This window comes from Osmerus mordax, chromosome 2, assembly GCF_038355195.1.
Source record: "Osmerus mordax isolate fOsmMor3 chromosome 2, fOsmMor3.pri, whole genome shotgun sequence".
Taxonomy (NCBI): Eukaryota; Metazoa; Chordata; class Actinopteri; order Osmeriformes; family Osmeridae; genus Osmerus; species Osmerus mordax.
In genome coordinates this window covers 385931-407099 of record NC_090051.1, presented here as the reverse complement: position 1 = coordinate 407099, position 21169 = coordinate 385931, and the positions used below count along the sequence as shown (strand labels likewise).

Genomic DNA, 21169 nt, shown 5'->3' with positions numbered 1-21169 from the left:
GTGACAAAGAAGGAGAGAATGGGAGGGAGGAAAAGGAATGGAGAGCAAACAAGAGAGAGAGAGAATGAGAGAACAAGAAAGGGCTTAAAAGGTCTTAACCATTTATGGCCTCTCTCCCTGTGGTAATGCACTTCTGCCATTTTGTTTCTCCGTAACTGTAGCCACTCAGGGCAGAACAGCCAGAGATACATTCCAGCTAGTACCCAATGACAAAGTCCCATTGTCTTATCATGAACATAAAAATAACCTCTTCAGTCACAAGAAATAAAACAATACACAAGAGTCCTAAACTCAGGCCCTGAGTGGGTGTAAGCTGTCCCGTGAGTAGAGTCAGCTGTAGAGCTGGTAGTCATGGAGACGCACAGCTGCTGTGTTGACAGGTGCACATACAGCCCACTGCTACAAGTTTAAGCCGCACAGTACCTGCACACGGTACCTCCACATACCTCTACCCTGGACCTCCACACACCTCTACCCTGGACCTCCACACGCCTCTACCCTGGACCTCCACACGCCTCTACCCTGGACCTCCACACGCCTCTACCCTGGACCTCCACACACCTCTACCCTGGACCTCCACACACCTCTACCCTGGACCTCCACACGCCTCTACCCTGGACCTCCACACGCCTCTACCCTGGACCTCCACACGCCTCTACCCTGGACCTCCACACGCCTCTAGCCTGGACCTCCACACGCCTCTACCCTGGACCTCCACACACCTCTACCCTGGACCTCCACACGCCTCTACCCTGGACCTCCACATGCCTCTACCCTGGACCTCCACACGCCTCTAGCCTGGACCTCCACACGCCTCTACCCTGGACCTCCACACGCCTCTAGCCTGGACCTCCACACGCCTCTACCCTAGACTGTTGTGGATTAATACCTTGTTCAATTTGTAGTCAAATTCTAAGTTCAAGTTCAGTGTCTCCTGGCTCTTCTGATGAAATAACACAGAGTTCTTAGCAGTTTCCAACACGTAGCAGCTTTAATTACAGATCAAAGCAGCGGGACACGGCTTCAGTCCTGTGGCCACTCTCTCTCCCAAGTTGTGTCTTTTATTCACTTAGTTATTCCAACCCCCTCCTTTGCAAACCTATCACACATCATTCCACATTCCTGAAATCATCATTGGTCTTATTGTTGGTTGTAAATTATATGCCCTGGGTTTCCCATTGGATCTTATTCCAGAAATGACAAGTACATTCACATTATATCTGATGTTACATGGTTCGGGGGATTTCCATTCTAGAACTCCAATTTTACCTACTACACCTTTGTTTGTCACGGCCTTCTCTCATTGAGTTCACTCAAAGTTTTGTCACCTGCAACTAGTCTCAGAAAACCTACTACTGGGCCTAGTGGTGAAATACCCTAACCCTTGCCATCTAACTAGACAACATTCACAATCAGGGTGAACACTCAAATTATCTAAAACTACAGACCATAGCATTACACACATAGATATATATAAAGGGTAGATGTCTCGTCCGCGTTGCCGGACAACGGAGTCGAACGTCCGCACATGGCGGCCATCTTGCTACAGTCAACTCGCTCACCCATAACATTGTGTTGATGCTACATGTACTTTCTAAATGACCATAACTTGCTCAATTTTCAACCGATTTTGAAATGGTTTGGTTTGTTATCAACGTCAGAGATATGTTGTTATGCCACTGCATACTTATGAATAATTATGTTTAAAAAAATATAGAATAGAATAGAAGTCTGCTGTGGCATAACGACATCTTTGACGTTGATAAAAAAATCAAACAGTTTCAAAATCAGTTGAAAATGAGCAAGTTATGGTCATGGTAACTTTAACTCACGACGACCGCTGCAGTTGGTCGCCTCGATACACAACAAACTTTGTGAAACCGATTACATAAAGATGTGTTTTATGGCAAAAAATACCATAATTAATATACCTGTATATTCTTGTGTTTAACTTTACTTGAGCTTGATGAAGTGTTAGCTGCAAATACGTGTATATTTGGACGGCTGGCATTGTTTGCCCTCCCCGGAGACAGAGGTAACGTAGGTTTAATGGCACAAATCCACAATCTCCTGCTCTCTGGGTTTTCTTTATCGGACAAAATTCTAAAGAAACACAGCCCAGGCTTGTTTCCTCTTCAATTACTGCATCCGATAGAACGACAAATATCCGGCATTTCGGCAACACAAAAGCAACACACTCAAAGCAAATGTATGACTTTATAAGGGGTGGCGGGCAGCGGAAAGCCTTTTTTGCCCTCCAGTGGGGCGTGCCCCTTGGAACGTGACGTCACGTGAAAACTATGAATAGAACTCCGAACAATGCTTATCTAACTAAGCTAATGCCCTTAACTTCGTAGCTTTTCAGCTTGCCGCGGGGCATTCTGGGTACCAAGAGCATTGTCGCTACAATACCAAGCAATGGACGATGTGTAACTCACTTCGGTTGTGGATAGTATGTCCAGAAATAAAGCCAAGTCACTCATTTAGTGGCAAATTCCATTGTTATGTATACAAACTTATTTTAGATATAGTATACATTTAGCTAGCTTGCAAATCCTGAGGATTGCCTACCAAAATTGAATTAGCCAATGTCGTTAACGATGCTAGCTAACGTTAGTTTGCTAGCTGAATATAACATTTTACTGGGTCTTGCAGCTGTTTGATTTACTGAATTTATGTTCAATTAGCCATTTGCCTACTTTAGCAAGTAACTGTATTTCCAACTGCTGATAATGTAACTGAGAGGACACAGTAAATAATTCCTCTTTCAAGTAATAAGCCCCCGTTCAAGTGTTCAGCATCAAATTAGCTGCACAGTATGTAGAGATCTTGGGGCGAAGCCACATTTTTGTTCTAAAACCGGGCTATAAGCCGCTTCAAAATAAGCCGTACAACCACAAGAAAACTGTAAAATCGGGGTACAAGCCGCGGCTTTATTTCCAAAAAATACGGTAGTCTGGCTCCTTCATGATTTCTGTGAGAGAAACACTACTCCATCTGGGGCTCTTGAATGCTTTGTACGCAGCTAAAATTTGGGTGGGCCCACCAGGTTTTATGAGAAGTTGGCAGCCCTGACTGAATAAATTCTTAGTCCGTCTTGCGTGGATTTCCTAATATACATCTCTAAGTTTCATAAAATAACAATGTGTAATAATACATAATAATATACGTAATAATAATGATATAGAAAGTTGTTTTAGCAATACTCTATATCACACATTAACTGATGACCCAACATTTCTTCCTCAAGACCTCCACACGCCTCTTTCCTAAACTAACTTAATAACACCAACGAGAATCACTGAAGCAATTAAAGTCCAGAGTGTGTCTCCCAGAGCAGGTGTGTGTGTCTGGCTGGCAGACAGGCGTCTGGATGCACTGTGTACGGTATGAATGTTCTTTGTTTAGGGGTTCTGAGGTAATCCTTAATCAAAACATGATGTGTTTGTTTGTTGACGGAGGATTTTCTGTTTAATGAGCACACACTGAAACAACGGCCATGTTTGATTTGGATGCTTGTCTCACTGCAATTAGAAGCAGAGCCACTTCAGTCTGCCTGGATACAAGCAGGGAACAGGTCACACACGCACAAACAAGGGAACATTCAAATATATAATTCACATACACACACTTGAGGTTAGTCATCATTCACACACACACACTTGAGGTAGATTATCATTCACCTACACACACTTGAGGTAGGTCAAACTCTAAACCCACAAAGATGTGTCAGGGCAGTTCGGCAGGGCACACATGTACCACCCTACTTCACTGGTACAAAAACATTATAGCATGAACATACAGAGGAGAGAGAAGAGGGAGATATAGAAGAGAGGAAGAGAGAAGAGCACCTACAGAGAGAGGGGAGAGAAAGAAGAGATAGAAAAGAGAGACAGAGGAGAGGAAAGAGAGAAGAGAGAATGTACAACAGAGGAGAAAGGGAGGAGAAAAAGGAGAGAGAGAAAATGACAACTTAGAAGGGAGATATAATATATTTATATAAAATCCATATTTCATGAAAAATATAGTGAGGTGGGGGCTGTGTCCCTGGATGATAATTATTTCCTGGCTCTTGGAGTGGAACCCTCCTGAGGCTGCACTCTGGGCCAGGGGGCTCTGTGTGTACACAGCTGAGACTGGCTAATTAAATGAGGCTGCTTTCTAAGAGCAGGGCCGGGGTGAGACGTGGCAGTGGGCAGAGCTCTGGACATGCTGACAGGAGCAGGTCCTCACCACGCTTGGAGACAAGAGTCGTTGTCTTGGCGGCACAGGATATATAAACACCACAGCAGCGTGCCTCACGCCTCGCTGCCAGAAGCCAGAGAGACAGGCACGGCAGAGGGATTTAGACACAGTTCCTTTTGATGTTCAGTGGAAGTGTTGGGAGGTGTGTGAAGAATGAGACTGGGAGAGCTGAAAATCAGGCCATCTGACAGCAGGCTTCACCAGCAACCCTGCACCCTCCACACACACCAGCAACCCTGCACCCTCCACACACACCAGCAACCCTGCACCCTCCACACACACCAGCAACCCTGCACCCTCCACACACACCAGCAACCCTGCACCCTCCACACACACCAGCAACCCTGCACCCTCCACACACACCAGCAACCCTGCACCCTCCACACACACCAGCAACCCTGCACCCTCCACACACACCAGCAACCCTGCACCCTCCACACACACCAGCAACCCTGCACCCTACACACACACCAGCAACCCTGCATCCTCCACACACACCAGCAACCCTGCACCCTCCACACACACCAGCAACCCTGCACCCTCCACACACACCAGCAACCCTGCACCCTCCACACACACCAGCAACCCTGCACCCTACACACACACCAGCAACCCTGCATCCTCCACACACACCAGCAACCCTGCATTAACCAGGAAATAGCCGCTGCCTCTTTACCCAGACAGCTTCAGCAGAAACCTTGAACACACAACACTCCTTCACTTTCTCTACACAAACAGACTTCAACACAGCCCCAAACAGGAACAATTGTGTTGTTTTTTGAGTTTATCTGATATGGACAACATTCATGTGCACTCAGTATAAAACAAACTCTTAGGTTCTTTAAGTCCACGCACCAGGTGAAATGAATATGAGGCTGTGATTCAGTGTTTAGACAATAGATATGGTGCATGCCGCTCACAGCTGCCAGAGGAGAAGGGGTTCGAATGAAGCGCCCCTTTCCCTGAGAGGCCAAGGCCATGAAAGCTACTCTCACAATGAAGGATCACTTCAAAAGAACTTGTAAACAAAGGCGAGCCCATTTCAATCTGCCAGGCGCATAGATAATCAGCTAAAAATAAACATCTCCTCCACATCTCTCATTCAAACAGCGCCCACGGTTGAAGGGGGGAGGGGGTGGGTACAGGCAGCAAAATTTCTCCATCTAAATAAAATATTTATGGAGGAAAATAAATGTCAAATGAGATCTAATTTGGTGAGGAGCCTGGCGAACAGTCTGTCAGACTGCAGCCTGTATATAGCAGCATCTTTAGCTGTCACACCCGGACCTGCCTCCCTGTGTGTATGCCTTCATATCAAAAGGTCAGCGGTAATAGCTCTTAAATGCCTAGTGAACCAGTTGTGACACAGAGCAAGCTCACTAGCAGCACAGGGAGGTCTAACCCTAACCACTCAACACTAGCAGCACAGGGAGGTCTAACCCTAACCCTAACCACTCAACACTAGCAGCACATGGAGGTCTAACCCTTACAACTCAACACTAGCAGCACAGGGAGGTCTAACCCTAACCCTAACCACTCAACACTAGCAGCACAGGGAGGTCTAACCCTAACCACTCAACACTAGCAGCACAGGGAGGTCTAACCCTAACCACTCAACAGCAGTACAAGCTTGTGTTCTTCTTGGGAATTCTACACAGTATTATTCATTAAACCACCAGACAGTACTCCATCACTACACAGTACTATTCATTACACACTACACGATACTCCATCACTACACAGTATTATTCACTACACAATACTCCGTCACTACACAATATTATTCACTACACAATACCCCATCACTACACAGTATTATTCAATACACAATTCTCCATCACTACACAGTATTATTAAATACACAATTCTCCATCCCTACACAGTATTATTCATTAAACCACCAGACAATTATCCATCACTACACAATACTCGATAAATACACAGTATTATTAATTACACCACCAGACAATACTCCATAACTATGCAATACCTCCATTGCTGCACTCCATCATACACCAGTACATTAGGCTACAAAGTCCTTGCTGTACTGACCTGCTCCATTCCAGGCCCAAGGAACCAGGACCAGCACCCCTATAGAAAGTAGTCTGTGGGGCTGTAGTAGAGGCGTCTAAAGACCTCCAGGCGTGTGTAGTTGCGCAGGACCCAGGCTTGCAGGGGGCTTTCGTTACAGGACTCCACCGTGGGGCCGTAGCTGCCATCCTCCAGCCGGCTGATGGTCAGACACGACTGGGTGATGATGTGGAGGAAAGTATGCTTCTGCACGGCAGTGGAGGAGACAGAGAGAGAAAGAGATGTTGGTGTGAGGGTGGGAAATGGATGGATGGAGATGTTGGTGTGAGGGTGGGAGATGGATGGATGGAAATGTTGGTGTGAGGGTGGGAGATGGATGAATGGAGATGTTGGTGTAAGGGTGGGAGATGGAGGGATGGAGATGTTGGTGTGAGGGTGGGAGATGGATGGATGGAGATGTTGGTGTAAGGGTGGGAGATGGATGGATGGAGATGTTGGTGTAAAGGTGGGAGATGGAGGGATGGAGATGTTGGTGTGAGGGTGGGAGATGGATGGATGGAGATGTTGGTGTAAGGGTGGGAGATGGATGGATGGAGATGTTGGTGTAAGGGTGGGAGATGGATGGATGGAGATGTTGGTGTGAGGGTGGGAGATGGAGGGATGGAGATGTTGGTGTGAGGGTGGGACATGGAGGGATGGAGATGTTGTTGTGAGGGTGGGAGAGATGGAGATAGATAGAGGGATAGATAGAGAGAGGGATATTGGGAGAGATGGTACAGTAGCAGATGGAGTACTCTACCTGGAACACTACACATCACTTTGGCCTCTCACAATTAAAAAATCATTCACCACATTGGTTTGATTCACCCGTTCTAAAATGACTCTCTATTCAACCAGAGAATGAATCCTGCTGATTTTAGGGTGGTGCTGCTGATGTTCGGGTGAGCTTTGCAGGAAGGATGACTCCGCAATCCTGCAGTGTTTTGATTGGATGAAAGTAGCGGTGGGTTGGAGGAAGGCTGACAGACATGAGTAGCAGAGCAGGAGAAGTGGAGAAGAATAGGACTGAAGCCATCCATACATTAGCAGGACAATCCGTTGGTGAATCACTGTGCTTCTAAAAGCAGCCTCTTACTGACAGCCCTGAGCCTCCTCATGCTGAGGCTGTCAGGGACACGTCTCCACTCATGAATTATTCAAATCCTCATGACATGAACCCAGAGTAGAAAGTGTGATACCTGGAAATCTCCCAGAGGTTTTTGTGGAGCTACACCTGAGAGAGCCTCAGGGCTTTTCTGAGCTGACAACACACGAGAGATCGCCATCACTGAAAGACTGACACCACACACACACACACACACCACACACACAGACCACACACACACACACAACACACAACACACACACACAGCAGGATGTCAGAACATGGACTGCCGACCCTGTTCGGTGTACGAGCGCTGATGTTGCTGTAACGGGTTGCTCTGAGTTACACAACACTGTACCTTGCCCTCTGTACAGGAAGGGTGTGGTTTCCCCTGTCTGTTTTCTGAGCCTTTTGACAGAGTGAAGCTCCAAGACAAGAGATCGCTGACATACAGCCACTTCCCCCAGAACCACTTGCTAAACCAATTCAATTTCAAGACCTTATCTGGTCTGGTAGGAAATCTGACCTAGGGGTTGGTCTGCTATGGACCTGAGAGGGTTAATGTTACATAATACAGGACAATGACTAATTTCATCCAGGGTCCTAACTCAGAAGACTGTGGGCCGCGGGTCTACGGAGTATGTTCGAAAGCACATGAAGAAACAAGTTTCACTAACGGCAGTAGACACACAGGAGCAGAGGGAGGGGAGAGACTGGGCTCACAGTCACTAAGCCACACATAGTATGACGTAACACTACACACCAAACACAAGACTCATACGTGGTCTAAGACATGTTCAGGATCACCTGCTTCAAGAGTTCTTACCTCAAAATCATATTCCCACTTGCCAACATACTACATGAGAGGAGAGAATATTTACTATGATAAATGATCTGGGATTTTCTGCTGCAGGGTACAGCACAGTCCTTCTTCTGAGCAGTGTGCAATATGTAAACAAGACCTATCTCTGACATTCAGCACCATCTGGTGGGCTAAACCAATCACATCATTTCTGCAGACAGCTCCACCAATGGGTGTGCCACCCTGCACACCCCTCACAGTGGATCATTATCACATCAGCATAACGTTTAGTACTCTCACCTTGATGGGGCTGTGGATAAGCTATACAGGCTCAGTTTACACTTTGAAAGATTCATTTATGTCCAGTAATACATTATTTAACTACATTTAGCAGGCAATTGTATACAAAGCAATACACAAATAGTGAGTATAGTAAGACATGCCATATGTCAACTTTGCGTTTGTTTGTACTGTAAATGATTGTGATCCAGTATGTGAGCCCAGACCCTGAGTGACAGTGCTGGTTTCTCTTGGGCTGTGGACGTACCTCAGCATCATACTCAAACATCTGGTTGCCCTTCATGTGGTGACACTTCAGCATGACCACTGGTCCGTTTAGGCGGGAAACATCCAGACACAGGTCATCTGTACGGATCTCCTTATCGGCTGTGTAGGAGAACACCTGCAACCCAAACACAGGCTGAACACTGGGCCGGCTGGGGTACCTCAACCACAAAAACAATCCTATTAGTTAGTGGGTGTGCTTGCCACTGACAAACCTATATTCTCTATCATATTCTTATTCATTTTCCCACCCTAACTCATCCCTTTATTTTTGCACTACAGACAATGTCTGTGTCAAAATGTTTGTCTTGGTCACGATTGCGATGCTTGTATTATATTTTAAGTTCCGTTGCACGGTTTAGGCTTAATTTAAGTTTTTGTGGCAAAAAGTGAAGCTGGCTAACTAGCTAGCCAGTGTCACAAACGTCACAACGTCACAAACCCATGCGCTCGTATAACTCCTGGGAGATAGGTAGCTACCTAAAACTGCAAGACAACGGCAAAAACGCCACAGGCAAAGGCCAACTATTTGTTCATTTAAAGGCAGGGTAGGCAATGTTGTTGAGAAGCACTTTTAGTCATATTTGCCGAAGTAACTTCACGTCTTGATAGCAACCAATATATCTAAAGGTTTGACGGTAATATGAAATCATTCTGACACCTGTGGGCGTCGCAATACTGTAATAAACACACCCAATCATTGAGGGGTACCCTGACTAGTGATTGGACGGGCTACCTGTCTGTCTACCTACCTGCATGCAGTCTGTGCCTCCACTCAATGTGCGTTACTGTAGTTTTGTGGGAGTGGCTTTGAAGGGAGGGTGTGGGATATTTTGGTTTGAATTGTGTCAAAAAGAAGCTAAAATAGCTAGCGTCCCAAAACTTGCCTACCCTGCCTTTAACATTGTGATAATGTAATGTACAATATTATATACGCTGATATTATTAGTACATCTACTTTCAGAAACAGTCTGGTATTTCAGTGAGGCGTTACCATCAAGACATTAGCCCCTGTTGGACGACACATGCGACAGCGGTTGGTTTTCAATAAACATGCCTCATAAATAAATGTTTGTTTTAGGATTTATTATGACATTACATGTCAACGATTTGTTTGTGAAATCATCATTATATACCTGTACTTTTAAACCAGTGTAGCTCACTGTAACGCTGTACATTTTCAGCACTCTCTTTATCAAAAGTCCCAGATTAGTTTTTCAATGGGTGAAACAATCTGACGACTAACCTGAAAATTCAATGCTACAGCCTAAACTGTATGCCAATCTCTTCACAAAGGTCTCCTCTACAGCTAACATTTTCCAGTTGGGCCTTTTGAGATATGAGCTTACCTTCTCCACATTTCCCTACTTAAAACGCGGATACTCCAGATAGCCGGTCACATGAGCCCTGAGTCTTCAGACAGGTACGTTGTTACTGACAATGATCGCTTCCAGTAAACATGTTATATTAGCCAGTTATCCCCCCAAATAAAACTTATAGCTTATTTATGTTTTTGGGGCATATTTTCAGTTTGCAGATGGTAGTGTTTGAATGGCGATTCCATCTGACATACTGCCAGTGACAACGTTGTTAGATATAGGTTAGGATCATTTTTACACAGGTTTGCCCAATTTCTTAGTTTTGATGTAACTGTTTCAACTATGTGAGGCTGCAACATAGCCTATCACCATTCCCTCTTGCAGTACGGGAAATGACAAGAGAACCGTTTCATTCTACACTCTTAGTATTTTGAAGTGGAAATGAGCAGCAACAAATGTATGCTTTTTAATCAATGCCATCTTCATAAATGATAAGTATGCATACGTATTTAAAATATACAGAAATATCAGTTGTAAAGTTTCAGTAACAAAACGGACACATCAGCAGCCGACGCAAGCACACTTCACAATTTCCTCAGAAATTGTACCTCTAGTTTATTTTACAAAAAAAATAAATAACATAATAATCCTTACTTACAACCGATTGCTCCATTTGTTAAAAAGCAAACAAACAAAAACATTGGATCCATTAAGTTTCAGTTGGAATAATTTCAGTTACTTTAAAATTTGACACTCAAATTATTTTCTTCTGTTGAATGCCTGTAGGTAGAGTTCTTACAGTACAGCACTGTGAGGTTTTAGGGATTAGGATTAAGGTTGTTAACCTTAGTCGTGACCCTTACCTGGTTGCCCCCCATCCCGTGGCAGTTGAAGAAACCGACCTTCTCATTCTCCTTCCGCCCCATGTTGTCCACACACTGGTTGGTCTCCACGTTCCTAATCTGGAGGAGAAAGAACAGTTCCACGTTCCTAATCTGGAGGAGAAAGAACAGTTCCAGGTTCCTAATCTGGAGGAGAAAGAACAGTTCCACGTTCCTAATCTGGAGGAGAAAGAACAGTTCCAGGTTCCTCTGTCTTACCACCCCTCAAGACACGTCACAAATGAGATTGTTCCTAAACTAAATCGAAGTGCAAACGTCAAACCAGGTGAAGGAAATCACAGCCACCTGCTTGTCGCCCTGTGTCTCCTGCACAGATATCAGACGTAATGACATCTTTACAATCCAATGAAACAACAAGTCATCTGAACTCATTAGGTTCCATTTCAACAGATCAGCCTGATGATATAACTCTTAATCAGAGGTCTGATTTAAGGATGCAAATTACTGCATAAATGGAAGCTCGTTTGAAGCATACCGGCAAGTAACCCACCCCCAAATTCTTATTTAATTATTTAATAATCCAATGAGCCATTTAATATCGCCCTTGTGTAGTCCTAGACTGGGTCATCTAATATCTGCCTGCTGTAGTCCGAGACTGGGTCATCTCCTGTATGTTGTGAAACAGGATTATTAAGGGAATTATTGGAAGGGAATGGTGCCATTCATAAATGAATGATATAAAGCCTAATGGCTTCAGCAGTTTAAAGTTTGAATCGTGGAGGGAGTCTATCAATTGTTAGGGGGAGAGGGAGGAGAGGGAGGAGGGAAAGGTTGAAAGAGGAGGAGAGGAGGGAAGAAAAGAGTGGAGGGAGAGGAAGAAAAGGTGGAAGACAAGGAAAAGAGGAAAGAGAATTAAGAGGAGGGAGAAGGGGAGGGAAAGGAAGGGAGAGAGGAAAAGGTGGAGGAGGGGAGAGAGAAAGAGGTGGAGGGGGGGAGAGAGGAAGAGGTGGAGGAGGGGAGAGAGGAAGAGGTGGAGGAGGGGAAAGAGGAAGAGGTGGAGGAGGGGAGAGAGGAGAGGTGGAGGAGGGGAGAGAGGCAGAGGCAGAGGTGGAGGAGGGGAGAGAGGCAGAGGTGGAGGAGGGGAGAGAGGCAGAGGTGGAGGAGGGGAGAGAGGATAACAGGAAGGGGAGTGAAGACGAGAGAAAAGAAAATGAGAGAGAGAAGAGGAGAAAGAGAGTAGGGAGACGGGAATAAGAACAAGAGGAAACGAGGGTGCAAGAGTGTGCAGACTGTCCGTGCTGCAGCAAGAGTGTGCAGACTGTCCGTGCTGCAGTAAGAGTGTGCAGACTGTCCGTGCTGCAGCAAGAGTGTGCAGACTGTCCGTGCAGCAGTAAGAGTGTGCAGACTATCCGTGCTGCAGTAAAAGAAACAGCTCTTTGCTGCAGTACATTCAGGCTGTACAAATCCTGGAGCCTCAGCAGAATTGGACTGGGGGATTACACCCTCATCTCAGGCCCAGTTCCCAGGGCCTCTCACACTGCAATAGATGGCTTTTATTCCTCATCCAGAGGACATCATATTATTGTGAAGAGGGCAGTGGCTTCTGTCAGACAAGCACTAACCTCACTTGATATCTGTACATTGACACAATAGTGTTCAACTCAGATTTCAGGCAAAGCTAGTCTCTGTGGGCATTAAATCCCTGTAAAAAATCTCCCTCTCTTTTGCCAGTCAGAAAGCCGTTGAAATTGTGATTTAGTTGTGAATGAAGTATGTTTGTTTGTGTGTGTGTGTGTGTGTGTGTGTGTGTGTATCTAGGAAGAGAGGGTGTCATACTTCACCCAGTGAGTAGTATCTGCGTGGGATCTGGGAGTCAGGGTAGATGTGCTCCAGGTACCAGGAGAAGGGCCGGCACTTTAGCGCCTCCCGGAGGGCCTTCCGAGAAGACACGTCACCGTAGTCCACCCTCACCACACCTGTAGAGGGCAAAGATGCCTGTTACTGTGCACTGGATGAACGGCTTCATACATGAGTGTATGAGTTCACAGATGAGGACAGTAACCATGGCAACACTGGTCATAATTCTTTTCCTGGTCTGAGTCCAATTGGACATTAGTTTGAGATGTTCTCTGGTTATTTTCTCTATTCCCCTTCAGTCTTATTGGGGTGTCCTCTAACTCTACCCCAGCGCCCCCTCACCCTTCTGGGGCCCAGGACTACTCCAACACCCCCTCAATCAAACCCTGGGAGGAAGAGCTCTGCACCACGCAGAATGACCACTAGAGGGACCCTCCACATCAGTATGCAGTAATTCAGTCATACCATAAGCAATGCCCTTCTTCAATGCTAAGGGATTTCAAAATAACTTTCAGATTGAAACTTTGCAGACGTGCAAAGCTTGAAATATCATTCGAACTCAGCATATCACAATTATTGATTTTCCACTTCATCATATTTCACTTTTATTGAATGATAAGATGCCAGACCCCAACTACGAGGCAGTAACTGTGCATGCTTTTGTCACAAACACTGAACAGATGTTTCAGTAATGTTTCCATTTCATAAACAACATCACTCATCTCCTTAGTGTCTCTGCAGACATGTGTCATAGATGCGCACAAATCAAATAATCAAGGGTGTGGTGATGATGAGTGGATGACCAGATGTCCATGTTTCAAGGCTACAGTAGGAGATAAGTGCCGTCCTTTCCAGTTAGACTCCAGGCTGGTCATGCAAAATTCTGTGCTTGTCAGCCACATCAAACATGCGCTAGAAACACTGGGGAAGAGGCCTCTGCTGAGACACATCCAACACCTGCAACCGGATTCATTATCACAAGCTGTCAAACATGAGGGACGCTCTGTCCCCCCTCTCTCTCTCTCTCTAAAGGTGAAAGCCGCTCAACTGAACAGCCCTTTGCAGGCAGAGCTGCCAGTGGAGGATCAGCTCTGGTTCAGTCCAGGCTAGGTTTCTCCATCCTCCTCTCTCCCCCCGGCCCTGCCCTGCCCTGGGGGGCTGGAGGAGCATCGCTGAGGCTGGATGTGTCCTCCAGTTCTCCTGCTGGATCCTGGGGGAGCAGACTTGGACTGATCCAACACGCTGGATCCTGGGGGAGCAGACTTGGACTGATCCAACACGCTGGAAGCCCTGCTGTCTGTGCTGGGGCCAGGAGCTTTCAGGAGGTGTGTACCGGTCCGGGAAAGCTACCAGTCTGCCTCCATAGTCTAGATTAGGCAGATTATACTGGATCCCGTACAGGGTGTCAGACATGAACACTCACTCGATAGCACAGGGGTACGTTCCTCTGAACGGTAATCCCATTACTTAATTCCTGTGACATTGCTGGCAGATGGACGGTGGATTCTCTGTGTTGTGTGTTTGTTTGTCGGGTTGTAGAGAGCAGATGGGGTGGAGCATGGGGGGGAAGGGAGGGAGGGGCAGGGTGGGTACAGTGATTGAGAGAATCCCATCTTCTCAGATGATGTCACAGAATCCATCTCACATGAATATGTGAGCTCAAGTTCAGTGAGTGTGAGAGCCGAACATCTTGAATCATGCGTAGAACAAGATGGCCCTTGAATTAAATATTCAGAGAAAGCGAAAGCGAGAGAGGGGGGGGGGGGGGAGTGGTGGCTTTTTAAAAGCCTTGGGAGGGGAAAGAATGTACATTCAAGTAGTTTGTTTTGGATTGGAGATGCTTTCTAGTGCCCAGTGAAACCAACACTGGAGAGCGTCGCAAGATACCTGGTGAGATGATGTAGAAGAAGTCTTTGAAGTCATCCATCCACACCTCGGCCAGGCGGCGGTTGTTTTTGTTGATCACCTGCCCCGTGCCTCCTGGGAAGCTGTAGGGCGTGGCCTTGCGGAACACATGACCCACGTGGGAGCAGGTGATGATCTCCAGAGAGCCTCCACACTGCCAGATCTGCATCCAAGACCAGCGGCGTCAACACACACACCGACACGCATACACACACCCACACACACAGCAACCAACACACACATAGGAACATACACACAGGAACAAAAACACCGCCCAAAAAACACACACAGGAACACACACACACAGGAACTCACACACATTCACATAGATCTCTTGGATGCACACATGAAAACACACACACACAGGAACACGCAAATACACTCCATCACTTCCCCTCAGTACTTTCTCAGGTCTCTGTTCTTAGTCACTCACCCTGAAAGACATTTCCAAGTTCTCCCCCCCCCAGATGTCCATCCCTGGGTCGTATGTTCCGATCTCTTCAAAGTAGCTGCGATCGATAGAGAACAGGCCCCCTGCCATGGTGGGGGTTCTGGGAGACAAGAACACATTTCCCTGAATTACTGATGTCCTCCAAAACAAAACATAAGTAACTAATGTGCTACCATTTGATTGAGCTAAATTGCTCATTCATCAGCAGCTACTGAGGGTGATTCATAAAAACTTCTGTCTTCCAGCCTCTCCATCTAAAACGCATTAGCCCCACTGAGCTGATGCAATCTCTACGCAAATTCAGGTCATTATTCCCTTCTCTCTTTATTGCTTTGATTCCACAACACAACGCCACTAACACAACAACAGCTAGTTTGAGAAAACAGATGGTTGTCTTAGTCAAATCCTTCAATACTAACTGAGCGAGCTAGAAAATTAAACGAACCCCGTGGGGATCAAAGATTGGTCTTGCTCCGGCTTTAACTTCTGGATATTATGCAGCGTTGCCACAACGGACCGAATGGCTTCGCTCGCATCTTTCTCCACCGCCATTGTGGAACTAAAACTCAAACTAGCGCACGACATCAACGTCATCGTTCTCAGCCACTCCCTCTGTTCGCTGATGGGACAGGTAGAAAGTTAACCGGAGACATCTGACTTACGTACCTCAAGCCCAGACGAAGTACAGAAGCAAAATCAAAATTCTCTCTCTCTGTAACTGACAGTCAGCATATCTCTCTCTCTGTACCTGACAGGCAGCATATCTCTCTCTCTATACCTGACAGGCAGCATATCTCTCTCTCTGTAACTGACAGGCAGCATATCTCTCTCTCTGTACTTGACAGGCAGCATATCTCTCTCTCTGTAACTGACAGCCAGCATATCTCTCTCTGTACATGACAGGCAGCATATCTCTCTCTGTACCTGACAGGCAGCATATCTCTCTGTACCTGACAGGCAGCATATCTCTCTCTGTACCTGACGGGCAGCATATCTCTCTGTACCTGACAGGCAGCATATCTCTCTGTACTTGACAGGCAGCATATCTCTCTGTACCTGACAGGCAGCATATCTCTCTCTGTACCTGATGGGCAGCATATCTCTCTGTACCTGACGGGCAGCATATCTCTCTGTACCTGACAGGCAGCATATCTCTCTGTACCTGACAGGCAGCATATCTCTCTCTGTACCTGACGGGCAGCGTTCTGTCTCCTTTGCGTCGGTCCATCTCTCTCTGAGGGACGGGGTACCAGCGGAAGTTCAGCTTCCAGTTGAACCCTCCGTAGGTCATGTCTGACCCTGCCATGTACTCAAACGTGTCGTCACTGATCACGTCGATGATGGGACACACCACCGCACTCCTGGACACACAGAGGGAAGTTATACAGAAACACGTTACACTTCAGCTCATAGACATTTTATTGATATTAGTTTATAGATCCTGTCCCATCCCGCCCCACTCCCTAGGTCCTGTCTTTGTCCTTTCTGTTGTGTTGTGTGCGTGTATTCATCTCTCCTCTCGTTTCAGTGTCCCGTGCCCTACTTGTGTGATTGACCTCCTCTCCCTGACAAGTGTGGTAGTACTCGGTGTTGGTCTCTATCTCGTCTCGGAATCGACCGCATTTTTACTCGGCCTTGTCTTGGTCTTGGAAAAAGAGGACTCTGGATTTTATTTCAAGACTGGTCAAGACTAGCCTGGTCCTAACCAGACTCTCGTACATTTCATTTGTACAGAGAGTCTGGGCTCGCTCCATTGACAAGCATTAACTTCCTTGAACGCAGGTACTCTGTTGAAGTTTAAAACTATTGGATCTGCCCAGAGCCACTCTGGATCTGCCATAACCAATCGCTAGCCTTCGCCTTAGTCAAATCCTTCAATACTAACTGAGCGAGCTAGAAAATTAAACGAACCCCGTGGGGATCAAAGATTGGTCTTGCTCCGGCTTTAACTTCTGGATATTATGCAGCGTTGCCACAACGGACCGAATGGCTTCGCTCGCATCTTTCTCCACCGCCATTGTGGAACTAAAACTCAAACTAGCGCACGACATCAACGTCATCGTTCTCAGCCACTCCCTCTGTTCGCTGATGGGACAGGTAGAAAGTTAACCGGAGACATCTGACTTACGTACCTCAAGCCCAGACGAAGTACAGAAGCAAAATCAAAATTGAGCGGAAACGTAGGAGGGCATAGCCAGGCTAGGTCAAGACCACAACAGCAGGAATACCGCAGACGCTCACTGAGATGGCTGGGACCATAGATATATGAATAGATATAAGGCTTTATATACATCTATGGCTGGGACTACATCAAACTTTTACCGGCATTTAGAAAGAAAACATAAAAAAAAGGTAAGCTAGGCATAAGTGACGCTAGCAAAGCTAGCTACCTAACGTTTGCAATCTGCCTCTGTATCAAAACTCTTCAGAAATCTATTCCCCCTTTAAACAAAGTTGCTTGCCAGAGTACTGTGAATACGAGCCAGGCCACATAAAGCTATCTAGCGAATGAGGAATATAAAGTTATGTTACATCAACGTTAACTCATGTCAGCTGCATACCTCCCCACACTTAATTAATACATTTAAACGCTGCGGTACTGCGCTCTTTCACTTGGATGAGAGAGAGATGTGAAAGCAGAGACAGAGTGGAGACCTAATGCGCCTCACTTCTATGAAGAAACAAAAAACATATTAAATAGGCTGCTTTGCCGGGCCCAAACTGCTAATTTTGAGATCAAATACACAGTTACAGATCAAATTTAACTTTTTACCTCGTCAAACCCTGCGGCTTGTGTATTTTGAGTGGTCTGGTCTTGACACGGTCTCGCCCTGCCTTGGTCTTGGTCCTGTCTCGGTCTCGATACACTCTGGTCTTGGTCATGAATTGGTCTCGGTTTAGGTGGTCTTGACTACAACACTGCTCCATGACCAACATCAACTGTTGCCAACCAAGCCCCTGTGTATATAGCCCTTGTGTTTCTGTGTCTCGTTGTTAGTTCATCTTTCTACTTTAGAGTCAAACGTCCCAGCCTCGTCTTTATGTATTTTTGTGAACCACATTTAAGACCTTTTCTGTATTTAAACACTACGAGTTGTGCTTTGGAGTCCACCAACCATTGTCATTACAGATATTAAATAGCTGCCAGTTAGTATACCGATTGCAGTCGATACATTTTACATAGATATTAGTTCAAATACATTACATATCAATAATATATAACTTTAGATTTTACAGATAGACATTACTCAGAGAGTGGTTTCCAGAGGAAAGCCATGGCATTATTTTGAAGGACACTACAGTGTAAAGTGAGGAGGAAGCTAGTGATGTAGCCTTCATTCAGCTGAGGACTCTGTGGCCAACAGATCCATTCTAACTACAACTGACTGACTGATGTTTATTCAGATATGATGAAAGATGACAGTCGTTTCCAGGGGATGGCACATGAAGAGATTTTAAAACCTTATTATCAATATGGTGCTGGATGGTAAAACATGACATCAAATGAACAGATATGTATGATTGGTTCCTTATTTAGTACATGGGTTCCTTGGTTCCCATTTAACAGGAAGGTAACCAGTGCTGGGAACAGTTCATCTCCTGTTCTGAATCCAATAAGAGATGAATGTGAGCTCCTCTTCTCCTGAACATAGGGTTAGGGTTGTACACATCAATACAGGAGCAGGATCATAAAGGTGTAATGGCTCTGTGATATCATATTCTCTGTAACACAATACTAATTTCTGCCTGGCACCTGAGGCAAAACGGATGAGTGTCTGACCTCCGATAAACGAGAGATGGAGAGAGAGAGAGATGGGGGAGGCATTTATCTAAAATCTACAATAGCACCCTTTCACAAAAAATAGTCCGTTATATACCAAAGCAGTCAGTTGCTTTATTTGTTTTGATTTTTCATTGCTGCTGTTGTGTACATTCTATATTGTGTATAGTACCTCTGATGTTACCTGTAGCACACTTGATTCTCCTTCAGGATCATTTAACAGAATGGAATAGATTTTAATTTAAATGAATTGAAGTGAACGTAAATGAAAGGGGTGAAATGGAACTGAATATAATTGAATGTAATTGAAAGTAACGAGAGCAGTGAGCCTACCTCTCCTCCTTGATCCTGGCCAGCAGGGGCTCCAGCCAGCCGGTGGTGCACTCACAGTGGGCGTCCAGGAAGGTGATGACCTGTCCGCGCGTGGCCGCCGCCCCGCGGAGCCGCGCCCTGATCAGCCCCGAGCGCTGCCCCATCCTCAGGACCCGCGTGGGCACCTCCAGGGAGCCCACGTAGTCCTCCAGCTTCTGCTTCAGGAAGTCTGGGAAGGGAAAAGGTGACATCATTCTAGCTCAGTATGGATGCACAGGCAGGCAGGAAGTTCAGTAGAGATTCAAGCTGGGCTCTGCTTTGCTGATTCCCCAGAGGGGCATCTGAGCACTCAGCTAGACCCAGCATATACACTTATTCCCTCTGTTGGTACTGATTAAACAGTGCCTTCAGTCATCACAAATGCAATAGTGTGTATACTGCATGCATACTGCGTTTATTCAGCCCTTAGATTACAGTAAATCTAACCCCCCCAGCGCCCCAACCCCCCCTGCCCGCCCCTCTCCCCCCCACCTCTCTCGCTGGCGTCGTCCACCAGCAGGATCTCCAGCAGCAGGCGGCGTGGCGAGCGGCTGATGGCGCTGTGCACGGTACGCAGGAGGGTGCTCCACGCCTCGTTGTGGAACACTATGACGATGCTGGTTGTGGGGAGGTCATCAGGGTACACCTTCGCCTTGCAGCTGAGTAGAGTACAGCAGGGTAGAGTCAAGGTAGAGCACAGTAGAGCAGAGTAGTCAATGTAGAGAACAGTAGAGCAAAGTAGAGTCAATGTAGAGCAGAGTAGAGTTAATGTAGAGAACAGTAGAGCAGAGTAGAGTCAATGTAGAGCAGAGTACAGTATATTAGAGTAGGGTAGAGCAGAGACAAGTCAAAGGAGATTACAGTAAATACAGAAGAGAACAGTAGAGTGAAATAGAGCAGTAGAAGCAGTGATGGTGCACTACAGCTGTGCCGTGCTGGTGGAGTTATGACAGCATCACACCGACTTGCACACTCCTAGAAATAAACTTCAAGGAAATAAACTGCACTTCCTCTGCACAGTGGGACGTCTTTGCTAGTCCCCCCCACCCCCTTCTCCAAGAGCTGGTAACTAAGGAACCCAGGCCTTTAGCCATCAAGTGTAATGCTAAATAAAGGATGAGCTGCACGCCTGGTGTTGGAGCAGGAGAATCGAAGGGAGGAGGTGAGGCAGGCAGGGAAGGTTACTGCAGGGTGGAGTTGGGGCAGGGGGGAAGGTTACTGCAGGGTGGAGTTGGGGCAGGGTGGAGTTGGGGCGGCGGGGGAATGGGCAGGACTGAACCGTTAGCCGGACCCCCACTCTGCCTAACAGCACAGGGGTCAGGGGTTGTCTCTAAGTCTTGTTCCTCTTATATAACAAGCTGGCTGGCCACAGTATGTGAGGGTGTATGAGGGTGTGTGAAGGTGTGTGAGGGTGTGTGAGGGTTATGTAAAATGACTCCTCAATACAAACTACAGTTAACCAGTCTACTAACAGAGTGTTAACAGAGCCTCCACAGGATACGAGGGCTCGTATGTCACACAAACTGCCCTCAGGCTTTTCATTGTCCAGCTGAAGTGGATGTTGTGAGACCGTAAACCAGCACCTCCACCCCCACCATGGGTTGAGGATACACAAGAGGTGTCCCAGAGTCTCAACATCCACAGCTCTTTAACGTTAGACGGTTCTGGTCATGGCAAGAGCCTAGAGGACTGTTGGTCTGAGTGTGAAGGAGCCTTTTCAGATGATTGGTTAGATCTTATCAAATTTGTAGCACAGTCAACAGACAAAGCACGGTACCATCACACCTTCTCCTACCCCGACAAGGAAAGGGTCTTCCCCCTTTGTCCTTATCTCTCAGAGCAGAAGCTTCAAAGCTTCTGGCCCAGCATGGGGTCAG

At 46.4% G+C, this 21169-nt stretch overlaps 1 protein-coding gene across 3 annotated transcripts in view; it reads right to left on the bottom strand.

Annotated features, from left to right (window-relative positions):
• galnt13 (UDP-N-acetyl-alpha-D-galactosamine:polypeptide N-acetylgalactosaminyltransferase 13) overlaps nt 1-21169 on the bottom strand; it is a 42132-nt gene that overhangs the window by 2433 nt on the left and 18530 nt on the right. The window contains exons 4-13 of one of the 3 annotated variants that reach the window (XM_067254612.1): nt 19785-19951; nt 19275-19482; nt 16351-16521; nt 15143-15260; nt 14692-14872; nt 12784-12923; nt 10969-11067; nt 8770-8904; nt 8247-8276; nt 6298-6522 (exon numbers count right to left, since the gene is read on the bottom strand). In XM_067254612.1, the coding sequence (XP_067110713.1) occupies nt 6337-6522; nt 8247-8276; nt 8770-8904; nt 10969-11067; nt 12784-12923; nt 14692-14872; nt 15143-15260; nt 16351-16521; nt 19275-19482; nt 19785-19951 (1435 nt within the window). In that variant the 3' untranslated portion in view covers nt 6298-6336. The remainder of the gene's footprint in view (nt 1-6297; nt 6523-8246; nt 8277-8769; nt 8905-10968; nt 11068-12783; nt 12924-14691; nt 14873-15142; nt 15261-16350; nt 16522-19274; nt 19483-19784; nt 19952-21169) is intronic. The other 2 variants (XM_067254594.1, XM_067254603.1) reach the window with 2 other exon arrangements.